The sequence below is a fragment of the Carassius carassius genome, chromosome 50 (assembly GCF_963082965.1).
Source record: "Carassius carassius chromosome 50, fCarCar2.1, whole genome shotgun sequence".
Lineage (NCBI taxonomy): Eukaryota > Metazoa > Chordata > Actinopteri > Cypriniformes > Cyprinidae > Carassius > Carassius carassius.
The window spans coordinates 5441577-5462878 of NC_081804.1; the positions used below are offsets into that span (position 1 = coordinate 5441577).

Genomic DNA, 21302 nt, shown 5'->3' on the forward strand with positions numbered 1-21302 from the left:
GTGTGATTTACTCATCTGTGACCCGGTCTGTGTATTTACAACCTTAGCACACCCTGTGGTCTTCAGAACGACTATCATTCCAGAAGAGCTCTGTCCTCTGTTGTCCAATTTAAGCCTCTCTCAAACCTCTCAAACTTTCCCCGAGCCATTCAGTCCAAACAGAGCCAGAGAAATCCATGGCGGTTGTGATTTTAGAGGGCAGCGCTGGCCGGCAGACGCCGGTCACTGGAGTTTTTCTTGGGCCGTAGCCAGCAGGCAACAGATAACAGGGGTTTATGGTTCAATAGAGAGCATTGCTAATTTAACAACACAGACTTGCAGGTGGGCTGTAAAGAAGGCCATTCGAACACAGGTCTAAACCTCAAGCTTTTCTATAATTAGCACTCATACTTTTGTGATCTGTGAACTTTAATCTTACATTTTAAAATTATATATAAATTATATATAACTAGAATGCTACAACCCTCGAAACATGCAGATTGTTAAGAAGAGGTGTGCTGTTTCTAAGTGATCAGACTTGTGATCAGATCAGATCAAACAAGAAAAGAAATTTAGGGGATGCACCATATGGTGTGGATGATATTAAAAGTCTTCTGATTCTGATAGGCCGATAATTATTTTCATGTTATGGCAGATAGTGAAATTTTATACTATTCTACAATAATGATTATTTAAGAATTAACAATAACAATAATAATAAACATTTTTGTATTATTTTTTTATGCATATATATTATCTGTATTCTTTTATATCTAAAATGTAGATTCATATCTGTATATATATTCAAAGTATATTTATAAAACAATAATTTAGTATTATTTACACATTCTTAAATGTATTCATTTTTATTTTATATTTAGTATCTATATTTATATTTTTTGTATTCATATTTTTATTTAATATTAAATACAAATATTAATATTTTTAATATGTTACAGTTATATTAAATTTGTATTTGTTTTAATATTATATAATAATATAATAATTATTTCACTAATATTAAATTTTTTAAATATTTTACTATTTACAAATGTAATATGATTTAAAGCACTGTCAATTACTGGATTGAATAATTGCATAATGAGCGATATAGTATCAACATATCATGCATCCCTAAAAAATCCCATAGATTTACAATCATATCTACTGAGCAGTTTGGTATAAAAACATTGGGCTCTTGTGATTTGGGCCTATAGGTAACCACCCAAAACGCCCTAGCAACCACATAGCAACCAAATGGCAGCCACCCGTACCACTGATGCATTATGAACTTTTTTAGCCTCTTTTTGGGTGTTTCTTTGTTCCTCTCTCTGGTTTGTTTCTCAGAATATATGCAATCGCACTGTCTCCAACATGAGAAAGTCCTTTCCTACCTTTTCCCATTCTCACGGGTCAGTTCACACAATGTAAAGTCTTTGTACTTGCAAAACTTGCAAAGCAAAAACAAGTGAAATTAAAAATATATATCTCAAATGAAAAACTACATGCCAAGTAGTGGTTTATGTGACACCTTTCATATTTTAAAAAAGCACTTGTGCTGTTCCAGCCTCGCGGTGTGACTTCAGTGAGCTCACAGTGCCATCAAGTGGCCTGGAGATGAACTGCAGGTGTACTGACCAACTCCTCCCAGAATGCAGCTGTGCAGGAAGAAAAGGGAAGTCAGACACATACGGTCATGACACACCACAACATAAGACTCTCCAGTTCAACTAGTGTAATTAGAAATTATGTGTAATTACTTGAACATCACATGCAATGTTCAACAAATAGCTAAGTGTGTATGTATCCACACGCACACACACACACACACACACACACAAGAAACTCCTTATGCAGCACAAATCATTCAGCTGATGCGCTGCTCATTACTCTAATGACATAGTCATTGTTCTCTCACAAAAAGAATGTAAAATTGCAATTTAGCCTGAGAAATTGTCATTTGTAGCTGTAATTGACCCTAATAAAATCATCCACTCTCTTTCTTTTCTCTGTCTCTGTCTCTTTCTCCACCTCTTGTGAAATATTAAAGATGACAGCTTTGAACGTGCTGATGAGAGCCTAATGAAGGGATCGGGAAAATGAAGGGAAGGAAGGAAAGAAGGATTTCTCATATGTAATGAGCGCGTGAGCTTTAAGCCCTTTCTCACAGACTGAGCGAACATTTCGTTTTTAGACTGAGTTTTCTGGCAGCGGTTCCTCATGACTCAAACTAAATACTGGTCTTAAATCTAAGCCTTGCTAGATTAGATCTTAATTTAATCTTTACAGTGTTTGAAAGGGTACAATGAAATAAAACTAAAACAGTCCACTGCGCTTTGAAAGGGACTTTCAGCTAAAAGTAAGAGTCTTTCAAACGTACATGAGGTGTAATATAGACAAGCCAGTGAATCAAAATGGTCCTATTTGCAACAGTTAAAGCTAGTAAAATGATAACATATTCAAAGCATCAGATGGGGAATCATGCATATGAAAACTAATTATGAATTTTGTTCTATTTTAGTTCTATATAGGAACTAAGTTCCTTAAATATTGCCTACTTAGGTGACAATACTTCGTTTGCTTTTATTTATTTACTGTTTTGAGATTAATTTTCCTTTTCATTTGCTTTTACTTAACTTTATTACGATTTTACGGAAATAAAATACAATAAAATTTTAGATTTATATTAATTTACAATAAAATGCAGTGTTTTCTTTCATTAAAATTGAAATAAAATTAAATGTAAATATTAGAAGAAAAAAAATAACTTTAAAAAAATAACTTTATACTGACTTGGCAGCTTGACTTGGCTGAAATAAAATGTATTTAAATTGAAGGGGAAAAAATGAAAAAGCTAAATAAAAAAACAATAAAAAAGTCAAATGTATAAATTACTAAAACTAAACTAAAATATTAAAATAAAAGTTCATTCAAAATATGGATGACTATAAAGTATCTAAATAATGATAAAATAGCACTGTTCATATCATATTCAATTCATATTTTAAATTCAAGATTTTCAAGAACTTCTCATACTCCATACAATGCAAACTCTGTTGCTTATCAACTGATGTCTCAAATTGTGACAGCAAATCGTTCTGTGCTTTTGCTTTGGCAGAGCTGCTGTGCAGATGTTGCTTTGGTCGAAGTGTGAGAGGCCACAGATGTACATTATCTCCAGCACATATGTTGAGTCAGAGTGAAGCACAGTTCCTCTGTGATTTACCCATTATGTCTTCGAGCTTCAGAGACTCTTTAATCAACAGTGTAAAGCTTCCCAATAACCTGAGCGCTCACGGCCTGCTGTTTCTGTGTATGTCAGTGAGCTTTCAGACCTCTGATCAAGGAAGCAGCACATTTTTCTGAGAACACAAGACACACGGCTTGTGTTATGTTCGACAATGTAGTTTGCAGAGGTTACATTTACTTTGTTACATTTACTTGAGTAATCTTTGGGGGTAACTAATACTTTTTGAAGTATATTTAAAGATGGGTACTTTTACTCTTACTTGAGTAAATTTTTTGGGAAAAATCTGTACTTTTACTTTGTTACTGTGGGCGACGCTCCTCTCCTTACTTTATCTTAATGCAATAAATGTTATAACTGCTTCAGTTTATTCCAAATGCGCCGTCTGCTTTTCTCTGGGCAATGAGCAATGCCCATTCGCGAATGATTCATTCTTTTGAGTCAATTTTGTTCAAAGGCTTGATCAAACGAGTGAATTGGTTCATGAATCAGTTTGAATGATTCGTTCAGTTCCCTGCCGCACGCGCTGAGCGTCTGAAGCGGAATCAGCAGCGTTGAAAATGTGGCTATGGAACTGCACTGAATTGAAAGCAAATCTGCAAAGGCTATTATTTGCTTGCGATGGAGATCCTTATTAGATGAACACCGCGTGTGCTGTCTACTGTTTAACAGGTAATAACTTGGGCTACATTCGATTACAGTACACGATACCTGTGACCAGGGCCGTCGCAAGTGGGGTGAAAGGTGGTGATGATTATAGGGGCCCACGGCCGAGGGGGGGCCCCCGGCGATCTCAACCGTCTGGCTGAGGCCAGCCTAAAAAGATGCTCAGGACAGTTGACAGGCCACTGCTGCGTGTCGTCACGAAAGCTTATCATTTTCATGTGTTTTTAAGCCTGACCACTTTCCAATTTAAACATTCAAAAGAGTTTAAATCATTCAAACACAAGACGCGGAAAATCTCAACTCGCGCGCTTTGTTCGGGGCGCACGCATCTCACAGTCTCAGAGCCGCGTCTGACAGACAGTGACACTGAACCGAGCTCTCCTTTGCGAAGTTCTCCTCGAACTTCCTCCTGCACCTGAACGAACAAATACAAATCGCAGTTTAAACAAACCGAAAAAGATGTGAAAAAGCCCATTTCAGCACCACGGTGTTCTGGTGTTCAGGGCTCCCGCAGAGAGAGGCGTCTCAAAACACTTTTTTAACACAGAATTTGCCTCTTTTTGCTCTTGTACCGACAAAAACATACAAAATATGTCAAAATACCCGTCATGGAAAGTATGTTCGAAAAAACTGTCGGTTATGTCTTAAGTGAAAGTAAACAGTTGGGAAAAATATCGGATGTGTATTATATTGGATGCTTCATCGTCTCTTAAAGTCAGAGATGTATAAAGTACTAGAGACCCAGACTTGAGTAAAAGTACAAGTGCTCTATCAAAAAAATGACTTGAGTAGAAGTTGAAGTGCTCTTTAAGCACCACACTTAAGTAGAAGTACTAAAGTATTCAACATTTTTTGTACTTAAGTATTGCAAGTAGTCTATTTGAAAATTTACTACTCAAGTACTGAAAGTAAAAGTACAAGTATTATGTTATGTAGTTATTAAAGAAAGTAGTCAAAAGTTTGAACATATTGTTTTTACTATTTCAAATGATTAACCTAAAGGACAATCACAATTCCTTTGACTGTAACTTTTTGTAAACAAAAAATAGATTAAAAGGTTAGTTCGCCCAATTTGCAAAATTATGTCATTAATAACTTACCCTCATGTTGTTTCAAACCCGTAAGACCTCGTTTATTTTTGGAACACAAGATATGTTTAAGATATTTTAGATTTAGTCTGAGAGCTCTCAGTCCCTCCATTGAAGCTGTGTGTACGGTATACTGACCATGTCCAGAAAGGTAAGAAAAACATCATCAAAGTAGTCCATGTGACATCAGAGGGTCAGTTAGAATATTTTGAAGCATCGAAAATACATTTTGGTCCAAAAATAGCAAAAACTACGACTTTATTCAGCATTGTCTTCTCTTCCGTGTCTGTTGTGAGAGAGAGTTCAAAACAAAGCAGTTTGTGATATCCGGTTCGCGAACGAATCATTCGATGTAACCGGATCTTTTTGAACCAGTTCACCAAATCGAACTGAATCGTTTTAAACGGTTTGCGTCCCCAATACGCATTAATCCACAAATGACTTAAGCTGTTAACTTTATTAATGTGGCTGACACTCCCTCGGAGTTAAAACAAACCAATATCCCTGAGTAATTCATTTACTCAAACAGTACACTGACTGAACTGATGTTAAGAGAGAACTGAAGATGAACGCAGAGCCGAGCCAGATAACGAACAACAGACTGACTCGTTCACGAGTCAAGAACACTGATCTATATATATAACTTACTGTATATTATAGATCAGTGGTCAAGAACCGTTTCTGTCAGACGTGTCCGATTCGAGAACCGAGGAGCTGATGATACTGCGCAAGTGTGATTCAGCGTGAAAGCAAACCGACACACAGAGCGTCTGAACCGAACTGATTCTTTTGGTGATTGATTCTGAACTGATTCTGTGCTAATTTTATGAGCCCAGGTAAACCGAAGACTTGCAGTCAACGCCAATGACGCCATTACGTCGAGCACAAAAGAACCGGTGAACCTTTTTCTTCAACTGGTTTATTGAATCGAACTGTCAGAAAGAACTACTGGTGATTCGAAAACCGATGCAACCGGTTCTTGACTCGTGAACGAGTCATTATCTGGCTCGGCTCGGTGTTCATCTCTCTCTTCACAGCAGTTCAGTCAGCACGCGCAGTCTTCTTAATCGCTTGATTCGCTCAATGATGTGCCAGCTTCATCAAACCTGCCATCTACAGTTCTGTTTGTAATGGAATGATTCGTAACATTTTTATAATTGTAACGAGTAACGATGCAGCACATAAAAAAATATCGGAGTAAAAGTATTAAACTCATCGAAAATATGTACTGAAGTAAAAGTGGAAGTAGGAGAAAAAAATAATACTCTAGTAAAGTACAGATACCGCCTTTTAGTACTTAAGTACAGTAGTGAAGTAGGCTAGTTCTACTTCGTTACTATATCTCTGCTTAAAGTGACTGCGCCTAATTTAGCTGCTGTAATGTTTGTATGTAATGTTTGGCTGCTGTAATGTTAATCCAAGAAAATGAAAGAAATAGTTTTTTTTTTAAGTTTCAATAGTAGGTTCAGGACACTATTAGGTAAGAGAGTATAGCAAAATAAAGCAAGCAGTGACATATTATACCCAAAAAAATCTTCATACATTGGACTACTAGTGAAATTGATAGAAAAAAATGGGACCAAAAATTATTCAGACACTTTGACCTCACCATGTTTTGCTTACGTGTTTTTTTTCCCCTGAATTGCTAATGCAACCTTTTCACACCACAGACTTTAAGCATTGCTTGGTAATTGTTCAACAAAGTATTAATAGTTGTGCAAATATTGTACTAAGAGTTGTCTGAAGTTTTGGTTGATTGTAATCCATTACATATCTTTCTATCAAAGTTATCTGACATTATCAAGATTAATTTGTTCTGACAGTTCAACTCTGAGTTCTTGTCATATTTTATTACCATTTTATAAACTAGAGCAAATAAACTGTGATAATGTAAGAAATGTTGAAGGTGTCTGATTACATTTTGGTTTGACTGTTAATTAAATTTTTACAGTGAAGACTATGCAGTTCTATTTTATATTTAATTAATATAAAATATTAAATAAATAAATAGAATGAACATATAAATTAAACAATTTCAAACAGGGCCCACTGGTACAGCCTGCACCGGGACCCCGCTAACCCCAGCTACGGCCCTGACTGTGATGCCATATCCTGGCGCCATGAGACAAAACCAATAAAACCCATTACAAACAAGGAATTTTTTGCATCCAGTGGGGACATAATTACTGATTCTAATGATTTATACTGTCTTTTTAGCGTTGCATATCACGGGGCATAAACAAAAACATGTCTGCATTTGTGATCGGAGAAACAACAAGCGCCCTACACTGCTCAAAACTCGCATTTGAATCATCAGTAGCAAATTCTTTAAATATGAAAACGTAATTACAGGCTGCGATTCAGAAGCACCAGACTGTCCTTGCAAAGTTGAAACTGCCCCACTTTATAGAGACAGCCTTTGTGCACAGATGGCATTGTAGACTACTCTCTCAAAGAAACAGCCCTCCATAAAATGTGCTGCACTCGAATATTTGGGTTGAACTGTTCTGGTACAGTGTTGTAAATACAACTTAACCCCTGATTTTTAACTATTTCCTCTTTTAGAAGGCCAAACAAAGTAGTTTCGCTTACACAACGAAACACACAGCTTCTCCACGACATGGCGTCGACGGCAGCAGTACTAGCGAATATGTAATAAAAAGTTACGCCGCCTGTCTTTGCAAAAACATTTGGGCTGTGTTATGCAAATCGTCCCACAGTTACGTAGACATGTGGGGGCATTTAAATTAGGCGTTTTAGGCGGGTGTGGTTGAGTCTTCACTTTTATAAAGAATATCTCTTAGGGTTTGAGACTTTAGTCTTTGCAACTTTATGGATCTTATCTATGCATCAACAGCTTGTAACACTCCAAAGAGAAAGGAAAACTTGAAAATGCACCATATGACCCCTTTAAAATGGCTGCTATGCCGCTGACACTGGATGACATAATACACTGGAATCCCCAGTAGTGTAATTTGGACAGTCGTAGGTGGGAGTGCCCGACCTGCGTTTAGAACTACATCTCCCAGATTGTGTTTACTAGTTTGCTCCCGTTTATAGCAACTGCCGTGTATCGCACCGGCTGTTCAACGGTCTTGACTGCGACAGGAGGCGCTTCAGGTAGCTAACATTTTTTTTATTTTTATGGAAGTTGTTTATTATAAAAATACCACCATGGTCAAGATGCGAGTTTACTCAATAGCCTACTTTATATCGATTTTTAAATATAAAAAGTTGTTATTTTAAGATTACAAGCCGAATCGTCTCTACTTAAACACCTCTTGTCTAAAAATATATATTTTGATTAATTTTAAATACCAAGATAACAAAATCAAACATAACTAGTACGTTGTCAGTCGGCGTTGAATCACTTTTGTTCGTCAGGGTTACGGCGTCACATAAATGAAAGTGAAAGAACATCTCAACCAAGGAAAAACTAAATATACACCAGCTTTTGACTAAAATAATCTTTCGGGTCATTAAAAGGTGCCTGTGTGTCCCCCGTAAACCCCGGGATGAATGACGGAACAGAGGAAGAGACGGTCCCCGTTGTGATGGAGTCCTCGTCGTACTCTCAGGTAGTTTTCAACGATGTTCCTCCATCATATCCGCCAAACATCGCAGTTATGTGCCGTTACACTCTCACCGGTGCTCTGGAGCCCAGCCCGAGGGACTGGATCGGTATCTATAAAGTGTGTAAGAAATAACAGCAACTTGTACACTATATTTACTGTATTGTGTTGCTTTCAAAGAAGTTAAATTAAATCTGTGAAATGCCTCAGGTTGGTTGGAGTTCAACACAGAAGTATTATACCTACGTGTGGGTGGAACCTTCACTGGACCATGTTGGACCTGAACCACTAGTGCAACAGGTGGTTTTCAAAGGTAGAATTCCATTTGTTTTCCAATCATTGCACATTTTAGATTTCTCATGTATCTATAACATCTTTCCAGTATTTTGCTTCATATCCTATATTGTGCCAGAGGAACCCGAAGAGCGAGACTGAGGCTTACAAACACTGTCACTGTGACATGCAACTAAGTAAACACATATTCGATACTGGAGGAGACTAAAGGTTAAAAAGGGGACTTGATGAGTCTCTCTAAATTATCATGTTATGACTGTGGTAGTTGTGAACCTGGTGTATATATTGTGCACCAGTGCTGTGGATCTGACGTGCTGCTATTTTAAGGAAGGCTGAATCACTAAATTATTGGTCTACATCTACTCATCATGTTTCTCAGAGGTCCTAAATCAAGAGACATTGTGATGTGTCAAGTGTCTGAAGAATTTGATTCGCTTCCCTGTTCCATTTTGTGGCAGTTAAATATGTGTGGGAGCCACTGTGAGGATTACTGGAAATGGCAGGGTATATTTTTCATATCAAAATATATATAAAAAAAATGTATTGGTCTTGAGTGAGAGCAGACTTTAAACTTTGGTCCATACTAAACCAGATAAACATTAAACAATTACAAAAAGTCTATACTATTTCATCTAAATACATTGAAATAAAACTAAACTAAAAATACACACAGAATACACAAAACATAAACTAATAAATTCTTCCAATAGTACCCAAAAACTAAATTTATATTAAATACACACTAAGAAAATGTTTTCACCAAGAAATCTCTCATATATTTTAACTGATTGAATATCGCTTGCTCTACAGCTAGGCATATTTTAACCATGTTCATACTTGAAATTATTTTTTGAGTACAAAAATCTCCTGTTTTTTCTTACCCATTTCATTTATGTACAGTATGACTGACAAAAATATGCATCACATAAAGCTTATTAGTTTGTTAAAACTGTAATTTTATATGCAATTCAAATACATAAATCTCAAATTTAGGCCTAAATATATTTTTATTAAGTATAAAGTCGTTTTAAATGTTATACAAGTGAATTTAGGCATCACAAAGGAAAATTACTATGGAAAAATGATATTGATTTTGAAACTTGCTAAAAAAAAAAAATTTAACTGTCATTAAATTCTTGTATTTAACAGTCAAATATACAATTTCAGTTGATGCAGGTAAAAATTGGTAAAAAAAAAAAAAATAAATAACTAAACTATTGTGTCCCTATACCAGGGGCCTAGACCTACTAGTAATTGAAATTATTATTATAAAATAATATTATAACAATGATTAACTTAATTAAAATACCTAAAACCTCAGCATCTATTGTTTTTTATAGAAGAACATATAGTGTGTTGTGGTCAACACTCCCAGTTTCTGTTAATATTGTATTAATATTGTGTTAATATTGAACCACTGCCCTATACTAAACTCTAATGATACTGAAACTCAGATTTTTTTTCCCCTCAGAGAGCTACTTGCCCAAGGATGATGGGGAGTTTTACCAGTTCTGCTATGTGGACAGCTTTGGTCATGTCAAAGGAGCCAGCACACCATTCTGCTTTCAGAACCCAGCAGAAGCAAGCCTTGGCTGCAGCTTGGAGAATGAGCTGTTAGTCATAACAACACAGGTACATCTCCATTGGAAGTTTATAGTATATATATATACAACCCGAATTCCGGAAAAGTTGGGACGTTTTTTAAATTTTAATAACATGAAAACTAAAAGACTTTCAAATCACATGAGCCAATATTTTATTCACAATAGAACATAGATAACATAGCAAATTTTTAAACTGAGAAAGTTTACAATTTTATGCACAAAATGAGCTCATTTCAATTTTGATTTCTGCTACAGGTCTCAAAATAGTTGGGACGGGGCATGTTTACCATGGTGTAGAATCTCCTTTTCTTTTCAAAACAGTTTGAAGATGTCTGTTCATTGAGGCTATGAGTTGCTGGAGTTTTGCTGTTGGAATTTGGTCCCATTCTTGCCTTATATAGATTTCCAGCTGCTGAAGAGTTTGTGGTCGTCTTTGACGTATTTTTCGTTTAATGATGCGCCAAATGTTCTCTATAGGTGAAAGATCTGGACTGCAGGCAGGCCAGGTTAGCACCCGGACTCTTCTACGACGAAGCCATGCTGTTGTTATAGCTGCAGTATGTGGTTTTGCATTGTCCTGCTGAAATAAACAAGGCCTTCCCTGAAATAGACGTTGTTTGGAGGGAAGCATATGTTGCTCTAAAACCTTTATATACCTTTCAGCATTCACAGAGCCTTCCAAAACATGCAAGCTGCCCATACCGTATGCACTTATGCACCCCCATACCATCAGAGATGCTGGCTTTTGAACTGAACGCTGATAACATGCTGGAAGGTCTCCCTCCTCTTTAGCCCGGAGGACACGGCGTCCGTGATTTCCAACAAGAATGTCAAATTTGGACTCGTCTGACCATAAAACACTATTCCACTTTGAAATAGTCCATTTTAAATGAGCCTTGGCCCACAGGACACGACGGCGCTTCTGGACCATGTTCACATATGGCTTCCTTTTTGCATGATAGAGCTTTAGTTGGCATCTGCTGATGGCACGGCGGATTGTGTTTACCGACAGTGGTTTCTGAAAGTATTCCTGGGCCCATTTAGTAATGTCATTGACACAATCATGCCGATGAGTGATGCAGTGTCGTCTGAGAGCCCGAAGACCACGGGCATCCAATAAAGTTCTCCGGCCTTGTCCCTTACGCACAGAGATTTCTCCAGTTTCTCTGAATCTTTTGATGATGTTATGCACTGTAGATGATGAGATTTGCAAAGCCTTTGCAATTTGACGTTGAGGAACATTGTTTTTAAAGTTTTCCACAATTTTTTACGCAGTCTTTCACAGATTGGAGAGCCTCTGCCCATCTTTACTTCTGAGAGACTCTGCTTCTCTAAGACAAAGCTTTTATAGTCATGTTAATTAATCACTAGATGTTCTCCCAGCTGAATCTTTTCAAAACTGCTTGCTTTTTTAGCCATTTGTTGCCCCCGTGCCAACTTTTTTGAGACCTGTAGCAGGCATTAAATTTTAAATGAGCTAATTAAGTGGATAAAAGTTTAAAATTTCTCAGTTTAAACATTTGCTACGTTATCTATGTTCTATTGTGAATAAAATATTGGCTCATTTGATTTGAAATTCCTTTAGTTTTCATTTTATTAAAATTTAAAAAACGTCCCAACTTTTCCGGAATTCGGGTTGTATATATATATATATATATATATATATATATATTAGGGGTGTAACGGTTCACAAAATTCACGGTTCGGTTCGATACAATACACTGGTGTCACGGTTCGGTTCGGTACGGTTCGGTATGTTTTAGATACAGCAAAAAGAAAAAATTGGCAGATAAATTTCCTTGATTTTTAAAAAATGTTTTATTTATTAAAACTAACAAAGTATGTTTTTTTTTCTACATTAAACAATGATGGAGCTATTCTTTACCCATCTTCTATGGTGTCTTCTTAGCAGCATACTGTATAAAACAAAAACAGCTCCTTATAAAAAAAAATGAAAATGTTATATTAGTTATGAACAAATACAAAGATGTAACTTTTTATATGGAACTCTATAACTCTTTATATTAAGTGTGTTTTTACTCAATTGGTTCTCTATAGGGCTTATGTTTTTTGGAACAAAGCAGGAATTACGGTCTGTCTGAAATGGGCTCGTGAAGGAATATTGTAACGGGGCTCAACTACATTAAGCATGTTCTTAAAACCTACGTTTTCCACTACAGAGTAACCCCTGTTTCACACCGCAAGCGTGAGCGGCGAGCGAGCAGCGCGTCCGCGCAACTACATCGTCACTGCAGCAGCAGACTCTCGCAAGTATTCACACTGGAAGCGTATAAGTACAGCGTCAGAGCAGCGGCTGCAAAGCGTGTTGGGCAGAAAATATAACCATTTCAAACAATGGGTATAATTCTTTCAACATTTGTTTTTATAACAATACGCCATACTTTCACCCAAAACGATTAATTAAAAAGTTTAAATGGGTAAATACATATTTGTTATACTTAATTTTCTTTTCTGGCATAATTGTTAAATTGTATACACATAATTGTGCATTTTGAACAAGTTTTGTGTAAAATCATATTTATTTTTCCATCAAAAGTGTGCTTTCACTTTAATTGAGCGTGAGCAGCACAGCAAAAATAGCTTCACTGCTAATGTTAGCTAATGTTAGCATCTTGCCTGCTGCACTGTCTGCTGCTTTCTCGTCGTCAGACCGATAGCACTCCTTTCACTGGTGACTGTGTTTGAGGCCACAAATGTTACAAAGCTGTCATTAAGTTAAAGTTATCACACAGTCCTCGGTCAAGCCGCTCACTCGCTCTGTTTCATTACAAAAACAGAATTACATTACAATTACATTACTTTCATTACAGTGTGCTCCTTAGCACTGGGAGCTCCCTCTGCTGTCCATAAGGTGCCTCTGCGCACCAGCCATTTCAAACCCAGCCTCCAGTATTTGGGCCACGCCTCCTAATTTGCATACACTCCTCAATCCTCAATCCTCAAATGCCCAATCCTAAATCCCCAAATCCCCATTCTTCAATCCTAAATGGCTAAATGATTAAATGCCCAATCCTAAATACCCAAATTCCCAATCTTAAATCCCCAAATGCCCAATCCTAAATCCTAAATGGCTAAATGACCAAATGCCCAACCCTAAATAGAAAATGCCCAATCCTAAATACAAAATGCCCTATTCTAAATACCAAATGCCCAATCCTAAATACAAAATGCCCTATCCTAAATACCAAATGCCCTATCCTAAGTACCAAATGCCCAATCCTAAATACCAAATTAATTTTCGACTTGGACTTTAAGTTTCAAATTTAGATTTTTAGATTTGGTTTAAGGCTTTTAGTTTTAGACTTTTAGTTTATAATTTGACCCAATAAATCCTCCATACGTACTGAGTGAGCGAGCGCCTGACTGAGTAGCCTAACATAAACATATAAGTTGGTGTTTTTTTCTTCTTCGGGGGTGTCAGGGGCGTTGCCTGTTACGTCGTTTGGGTTATTGGGCTACCTTGTTGAACGCATATCATTATATTTCACAATTTTTTTTATTTTCCAAATATAATTAATTAGTCCAACGAACCGTTCGGTCCATAATGCGTACAGCGTACCGAACCGAAAGCCTCGTACCGAACGGTTCAATACGAATACGCGTATCGTTACACCCCTAATATATATATATATATAAATTCTGCTAGCTATACTAAAAATATAATATTAATACTAACTGGCCAAAAAATCATTTATCGCATGTCCTTTGTGAGTAGGAGCAGGCAGAAAAGATGGAGAAGGAGAAAGAAGACTTTGTGAAAGAGATCGAGTCTTTAAAAGAAGCAAATACGATCCTGAAAACTGAGTTGGATGAAAGACTGCATGAGGTCTGCCATCTCAGAGTTAGTCAAACTCTCTTTCTTTCATAACACATATGTGACCTTGGACCACAAAACCAGCCTTAAGTGTAAATCTTTTGAAATTGAAATTTGAATAAATAAGCTTTCCATTGATGTATGGTTTGTTAGGATCGGACAATATTTGGCAGATATACAACTATTTGAATATCTGGAATCTGAGGGTGCAAAAAAATTGAAATACTGAGAAAATCGCCTTTAAAGTTGTCCAAATTAAGTTCTTAGCAATGCATATTATTAATCAAAAATTATATTTTGATATATTTATGGTAGGAAATTTACAAAATATCTCCATGGAACATGATCTTTACTTAATATCCTAATGATTTTTAGCATAAAAAAAAATCTATCATTTTGACCCATACAATGTTTTTTGGCTTTTGCTACAAATATACCCCAGCGACTTAAGTCTGGTTTTGTTGTCCAGGATCACATATGTCAAATGTACAATATTTACAGTTGTATTTGTGATTTCTGTATCCATTATGTATTGCAATACTTGTTCTACTTTAGTTTTATTTATACTGTATATAGTATTATAGTATTCATAATAATTTTCAAATTAGCTTTTATTTGTATATTTTCAAGTTTTAGTTTTAGTCCTTGTAATTTTATGTTTTGTCTTTTGTCATTTCTATATTTCAATAGCTTTCATTTTTTTCTTTTTCTATTTTAGTCTGAGTAATTTTAGAACTTTTTTACAACTTTTTTTCAGTTATTGGAAATGCCACATTTATAGTTTTATTAGTTTATCTGATATTTACATTTTAAATATTAATTTCAATTACAGAAAACAATTTTTTATAGTTTTAGTTAACAATAATAACACATTTAATGCATTGTTCTTGTACTGACCAGCATTGCAAAACACTACTGGTGAATAAAATGATTGTAAATGTGCCTTTATACTTAACTGCAGGGCTCCATAGATGATTTGAAGTCAAAGGATATACCAGAATCACCACTGGCAGATGTACAGGGTTTTAATTCCACCGAAGAGGTAAAGAAAGAGCTAGGCTCCTGCAAACAACCAGTGGAACCACTGACACAGCTGAATATTTTCAGTATGTCTATAATCTGTATAACTGAGAATTGTACAAGATATGGCTTTAATCAAACAAAATTTTTCACAGTCACTGACATTTCTGCATGAAAAGTATGTGAGAGCTGTTCAAAAGATCCGCTTGCTTAAGAAAGAAAGGACCGAGATACAGAAACAACTTGAACTCAAGGATCAAGAAGTTCTTGGGTGAGAGTCCTCATTATGGAAATATCTGTCAACATATGTTTTATGTGCAAAAAGTTGATGGAAATTGTAATCTGTTTTTCTCCAGACTAAATACCTTGCTGAAAGAAGCAGAGCAAAATAACAGCAAAGTGCAGGACCAGGTCAAGTTGCTCCAGGTTTTCAAATGTGTGCTTACTCTTAATTAAGGGAAAAACATTTACTTTTATAGTGCCTAGAAATAAACATGCTTCATAATTCATAACGATACAAATACACAAAATTTAGAGTGAGAATTGAAAAGTCACCAGCACCAAATGAATGCAAAAAAAAAAAGGCAGGAGAAATAAGTTGTGACGGAGGATGTAAACAATTCTGAGCTGGTCTGGGAGCTTCAGCTTCACATTTATTCTTTTTTAGGTGGATGTGCAAAGCAGCAGGAAAGACTATGAGAAACTGTACACTGAAATCCAGGGGCTCAGGATGAAGAAGGATCTTGAGGAACAGAGGGCTGAAAACAAAGCATTACAAGCATCCTTTTCAGAGAATGAAGCCCAACTGAAAGAAGAAAACAGTAAAGTGAGGCTTGTCACTGAGGCTTATCTATTTGAAGTTTATAGCATTATGACTTCAATCAATCAATAATAACCATATTGTCATGGAGTAATCTCTTTGTGACTCAGGTACAGATTCATTCCCTGCTCACTCAACTGACAGAGGCCAGAGGACTGCTTCGCAGTGAGGTGCAGAATTGCAGAGAAGCCTGCAAACGTGCAGAAAAAGCAGAGCAGGAATTAAAGGAAGTGAACAGGAAGCTGGAGGAGATGACCTTGAAACAGGCAGAGGATGAGAAAACCAAGCAAATCCAGGTATTTTCAATATAGTCTTATGGTTTATGGTAATCTTTTACATTCTATTTTGTAAGTACGTTTAGATATAATAAACAATATTTGGATCCTGATTCCAAGCAAATTTGTCATTAAAGGCACAACTTCAGCAAGCACAAGACAAAATGTATGAAATGGCAGAGACATCAACATTAGACCGAGAGAAGCTTGTGGAAAAGAATGAGGTGATCTGTTTGGTTATGACACATTAAACATCACTGAACCATCACAATCTTCAGTGTCATATGATCCTTCAGAAATCATTCTAATATGCTGAATTGGTGCTCAAGAAACATTATTATAATCAACGTTGAGAGATAGAGATGGAGACAGAAGCCAAAAAAACCTTACTGACACCAAACTTTTGAACAGGAGTGTGTTTTAGAAAATTAATACCAAAAATGTTGTGGAATTCAGGGGCCAGTCAATTGTTTTTTAACCATTATTATTTCATTATTTTCATATCTTCAGGAACTGAAGGCAGAAGTAAATAAGCTTCGTATGGCAGTGATCGACTACCAGGTTGCATCTGTTGCTGCAGTGTCTGATCAACTATCCAACCCTCAAAACCCACCGGCCTCTCTGGAGCAGACATACTCACCTGACTCTCATTTCTATGAGAGCATTGATAGCTTCATAGGTTGGGCCAATAAGAGTAATCGAAAAAGGAAACTGTAAAATTTACTTAAATGTGCTGTATGTAGGTTTTTGACTCAACTAAAGCATAAAAATACCATAAAATGTTTGCAGATATTTAAGAAACATGCTAAGTGTAAATACCTGTTTATCTGAAAAACAATGCTACAGTCAGTTATTCTCCTTTGAAAATGTGCGTTCCGGGCCGGAATGTCATTCACTGCCAGTTTACCCAATTGTATTTCGCCTCTCCGGGTTGCAGCGTATTTCATTTCATTCATCGTCAAGTGCGCTCGTTCCTGATGGTGTCTTCAATCTGGCAACCTGTGTGTGCATCAAGTCTGAAGAAGGGACTGGGTGAAAAAATCCCTCTCCAATATTTTGAATTTGGATTGCAATCCCTAGTTCAACCACTCGGTGTCAAACCTACATACAGCACATTTAAATGACAAAAATGCAAGTATTTCTATAAAATGGGTGTATTAAACTCATAACATATTTATTTTCTACATTATAGCACATCATGCAGGAACAGAGATACAGGTAATGACTTTTTTAATGAATACAATATTTTAAAGAATGAGTTTTTCAGAGGTCAAAATGATTCAACCGTATTAATTTCCTAATGTGTAAATGAAGGTGTGCCAGCACTGTCAGGAGGGCTTTCCTGGCATCAGCGAGGATGAACTGACAGAACACGAGCGGTCTCACAAAGTGTGTCCACTCTGCACTCTGATCTGTGACGATATGGGACAGCAGGAGTTTGAAAATCACGTTTATAGTCATGAGGATTAGTCAATTCTGTTTTCTATGTCTGATATGCTATAAAGTGTGGTGGCACTTTTTAAAGTAGGACTTTCTAGATATATGTCCCTTCTCTTTCATTATTAGGTGTTATCTATCTAAAATAGGGAAATAAAAGTGCTTTATTAAATCATGTAATTGGAACTGGAGGATAAATATACATATGAAGGATAAATTACACTTTCACAAATTTTTATTTTTATTAATTATTATTTATCCAAACCTTTCTCAAATGGTTAATCAAGTATTGAAATAATAAACATATTGTGAAAAATGTGACTAAATAGATGCTTTTATTCTCCATTTACACTGTTTTCCTCGCAAACAAACTTGACTCATCAACATTTCTGACCTTCGTCTCTATCCGTTTCACCACAAGAGTGTATTTACAAAATAATGTCTTATTCTCAAAGTGTCATTTGGTTGGCCTCCTCAGGCGGAATGTCTCGAGATAACAGCTCTGAGAACAGAGCAGGCAGCCAGTACTGTGGCTCCCCAACAGCTTGGGAGTCCAGACATGCTAAGCCTTCTTTCAGCAGGTGATCCTGAAAAACAGAACAAAAGGTATTAATATATGATACTAAAAGCATTCAGTGGTGGGGGGTTTTTTTCTGCACACTTACAAGGACATGACAGGCCTGCTCTCTCTCCCACTTGAGGCTGTCTCTGATCTCGCTCACTGTCACGTAGCCCTTTTTCTGTGAAACATGGGCAATAATCAGATCTGACTTCATGGAAGTGTAAAGGTCTCAGACTTTGTGTGGTTTTGATTACCTCTGCTAGCTGAAGGACAACAGTGTGATCCATGTTGAGCTCAGCTGGGACCGACTGGACTAGATTAGAGCCTCCAACGGGAATCATCCCGAAGCCATTTCCCATAGCCTTGAGCTTCTTGATGGCCCGCACCAAGTCATCCCTGAGCGACGACATTAATGGATGGTAAGAGAATTCATGCGTTCAGAATAGCTAAAGAACAGTATATAAATCAGAGACACTCACTGGCTCACATCTTGAGCTAATTTCCCTCTTCCTTTCAACACGCGGTGGGGAAGTTCATCCATGATGATGAGACCTGCAAACATAAAGTTATCTATTGGTTACTATTTAGATTTATTTATGGTTAGGTATTCATTTTGAGCAGTTTGATGGATATTAATTGCAAAACAAATTGATCAGCTCTTTTATTGTGTTTTTTATGTGCAGAGATTGATTGTCTGGGAACATTGTTTAGAAATATCTGACCGCTGTATCCCACGATAGACCAATCAGAATCAAGTATCCCACAGAGTCAAGCAATAAGTAAAGATTTAGTGTAATAGAGGGTGCAATTTGTTTTGCAACACATAGGTAATTAGCCTGGCCAGCCAGACTTACATCAAGATGTTTAGTCTGGAAACTCTCCATAGACGAGGCTTACTCCGAGGGGCGGGATAAACGGCTGTCTCTCAAAATCCCTCTGCACGCAATAGGATAGCGCTACAACTAATCAGAGCAACGTATCCAGTCGGCAAAACTCCAAACACATCTTCCTTTTTTAAAAATGACTTAAGTGCCGTTCTTTGCTCTTTTCTTAAAGAGAAACTTAACTCCAAGTCCTCCAGAGTCGCGGCCAAAGCCGATTCAAAAGATCGTTGTTCGAAAGCTGCGGCCGCCATTCTTTGTTTTCAAGTGGCAGCCGTCGCAACTCTCTGTCGTCATATGTTAAGCCCGCCCCGCCTGCTCTATACACGACGTGATTGGCCTGACCCAATCTGGGTTTTTGCTGCTAGAAGGTGTATTGAGAGTTGCTAGACTGTACTCTAGGCTGCGAAATACATTTTGCTGCCGCTAGGGTGCGTCTAGATTTCTAGGCTAATAGGTAATAACTTTCAAGGTAAAAAAAAAAAAAGAGACCAAAACTTACCACAATTTCTGTGTTTTAGAGCTAAACAGACTTCAATGATCTGTACACCAAGCTCATAGTAGAAATCTCCAACACCAAGCAACTCAGACCAAAATCCTTTTCCAGCTGCACACACACAGCAAAAGAGAAAATTATAACATTATAAACAATTATGTAATTATTGTACTTATAATTTATATAATTAATTAATATTTATAATGTATTATAATTAATATTATACAATTATAATTTATTATTTTTCTAATAATGTATACAAATTAATAATTATAATGTAACTACATCATTTTCATATGAGAATACACTAATATTAAATGAAATTGTCCCTTTATAATTACAATTCTGTAATTAGAATTAGTTTGCAATAGATTATAACAAATATTATTTTAATGATGTATACTAACATCTACAGAAATATCACATCAGCATAATTCATTATAATTATAATATTCACATCACAATTCATTATTTATCATTTTTATTTTCACTTTTATTTAATAATTCTATTTACAATTTATATAATCATTTATAATAATTATATTGAATCAACAGGGTTTTTTTTTTAGTTTTTTTGAACACACTGTAACTAATGTTAAATCATAAAATGTCATTTTATCTGCCACATGTTTCTGCTGCATCAAGGTAAATATTTATGCTTAAAACTTACACGCAAGTGGATCAACTCCTATAGTGGCGCACATCTCTTGGAACTGAACCCTGAACTGAGAGTTCTCGCGGATTTCTTGTTTGTGCTTGCTGGCAAACTCTTCCAGATGGGTCTTAAAGGTCTCCAGTTGTTTTGACATCTACAAGGAAACACACACGGTCTGATTAGAATGGGATCAATGCAGTTTTACACCTGTGAGAGTTTGCTTGCATTCAGAACGCATTGCTTACCTGCGCAATCTGATCCTCAGCAAGGACAGTACATCTCTCTTTATACTTTGCCTGTGACAGTAAACACAATAGCTGGATGAAAATGGAAAACGATTTGCAAGTTTCTTTTTTGCGATCGCTCCAGCTCCGACTCCTCTTCTGTGCATGATGCCTAAATAAAAACGTCTAAAAAACTATAATGAAACTATTATAGTTACACAGTCACACATCGAAGCAGAATATGACTAAATTAAATCTGTTAAAATATAACAAACAAAATATGCTTTTTATCTATAAAGTTTCAACCAGTCCAGGAAGAAAACATAAACAGAAGTAAATTATTTCTTCTCTACACGACTAAAGGTCTCGACAGTAATGTCTGGGTGAATGTGCCCGATACCGCCACCCGTCGGACTGGAGAACAACTGACAAAACATTATATGCTCACGTTATTTATAAAGGTCTTAATCCTTATCAGTTACATTACATTACATTACAGTTAATGTATCTCTCAGAGTTTGATATCTGCAGTGTAGCGCACAAAGCACACTTATCACAGACAATCATTGCTGTTAAAACGTGGCACATTATGCGACAAATAATCTAAAAGTAATGCATCCTATATTAGGCTACTGGTATTTTTATTA

The 21302-nt window shown here is 36.4% G+C and overlaps 2 protein-coding genes and 1 long non-coding RNA gene across 6 annotated transcripts in view; 1 reads left to right on the forward strand and 2 right to left on the reverse strand.

Moving 5' to 3' along the window:
- Nucleotides 1-1016: 1016 nt before the first annotated feature.
- LOC132133235 (uncharacterized) overlaps nt 1017-21302 on the reverse strand; it is a 37145-nt gene continuing 16859 nt past the window's right edge. The window contains exon 3 of the long non-coding RNA XR_009429137.1: nt 1017-1637. This is a non-coding gene — a long non-coding RNA (uncharacterized LOC132133235). The remainder of the gene's footprint in view (nt 1638-21302) is intronic.
- Nucleotides 8417-18028, forward strand: LOC132133196 (tax1-binding protein 1-like). 3 transcript variants are annotated; one of them, XM_059545957.1, is made up of 12 exons: nt 8420-8672; nt 8763-8865; nt 10318-10478; nt 14187-14312; nt 15247-15327; nt 15461-15576; nt 15662-15731; nt 15973-16131; nt 16242-16421; nt 16538-16624; nt 16911-17618; nt 17715-18028. In XM_059545957.1, exons 1-11 carry the CDS (start codon nt 8496-8498, stop codon nt 17115-17117), a joined length of 1467 nt encoding a protein of 488 aa, XP_059401940.1. In that variant the 5' UTR covers nt 8420-8495; the 3' UTR covers nt 17118-17618; nt 17715-18028. The 3 variants fall into 3 exon arrangements, with proteins under 3 accessions (XP_059401942.1, XP_059401940.1, XP_059401941.1); XM_059545958.1 differs by having other exon boundaries at nt 8446-8676; XM_059545959.1 differs by lacking the exon at nt 16538-16624 and having other exon boundaries at nt 8417-8672.
- On the reverse strand, nt 18072-20867 carry LOC132133223 (vacuolar-sorting protein SNF8-like). Of its 2 annotated transcripts, none has more exons than XM_059546003.1 (8): nt 20768-20867; nt 20677-20727; nt 20447-20585; nt 19783-19887; nt 18879-18951; nt 18654-18795; nt 18503-18577; nt 18072-18424 (listed from the first exon to the last, which is right to left on the reverse strand). In XM_059546003.1, exons 3-8 carry the CDS (start codon nt 20583-20585, stop codon nt 18287-18289), a joined length of 672 nt encoding a protein of 223 aa, XP_059401986.1. In that variant the 5' UTR covers nt 20677-20727; nt 20768-20867; the 3' UTR covers nt 18072-18286. The 2 variants fall into 2 exon arrangements, with proteins under 2 accessions (XP_059401986.1, XP_059401987.1); XM_059546004.1 differs by having other exon boundaries at nt 20677-20726; nt 20765-20822.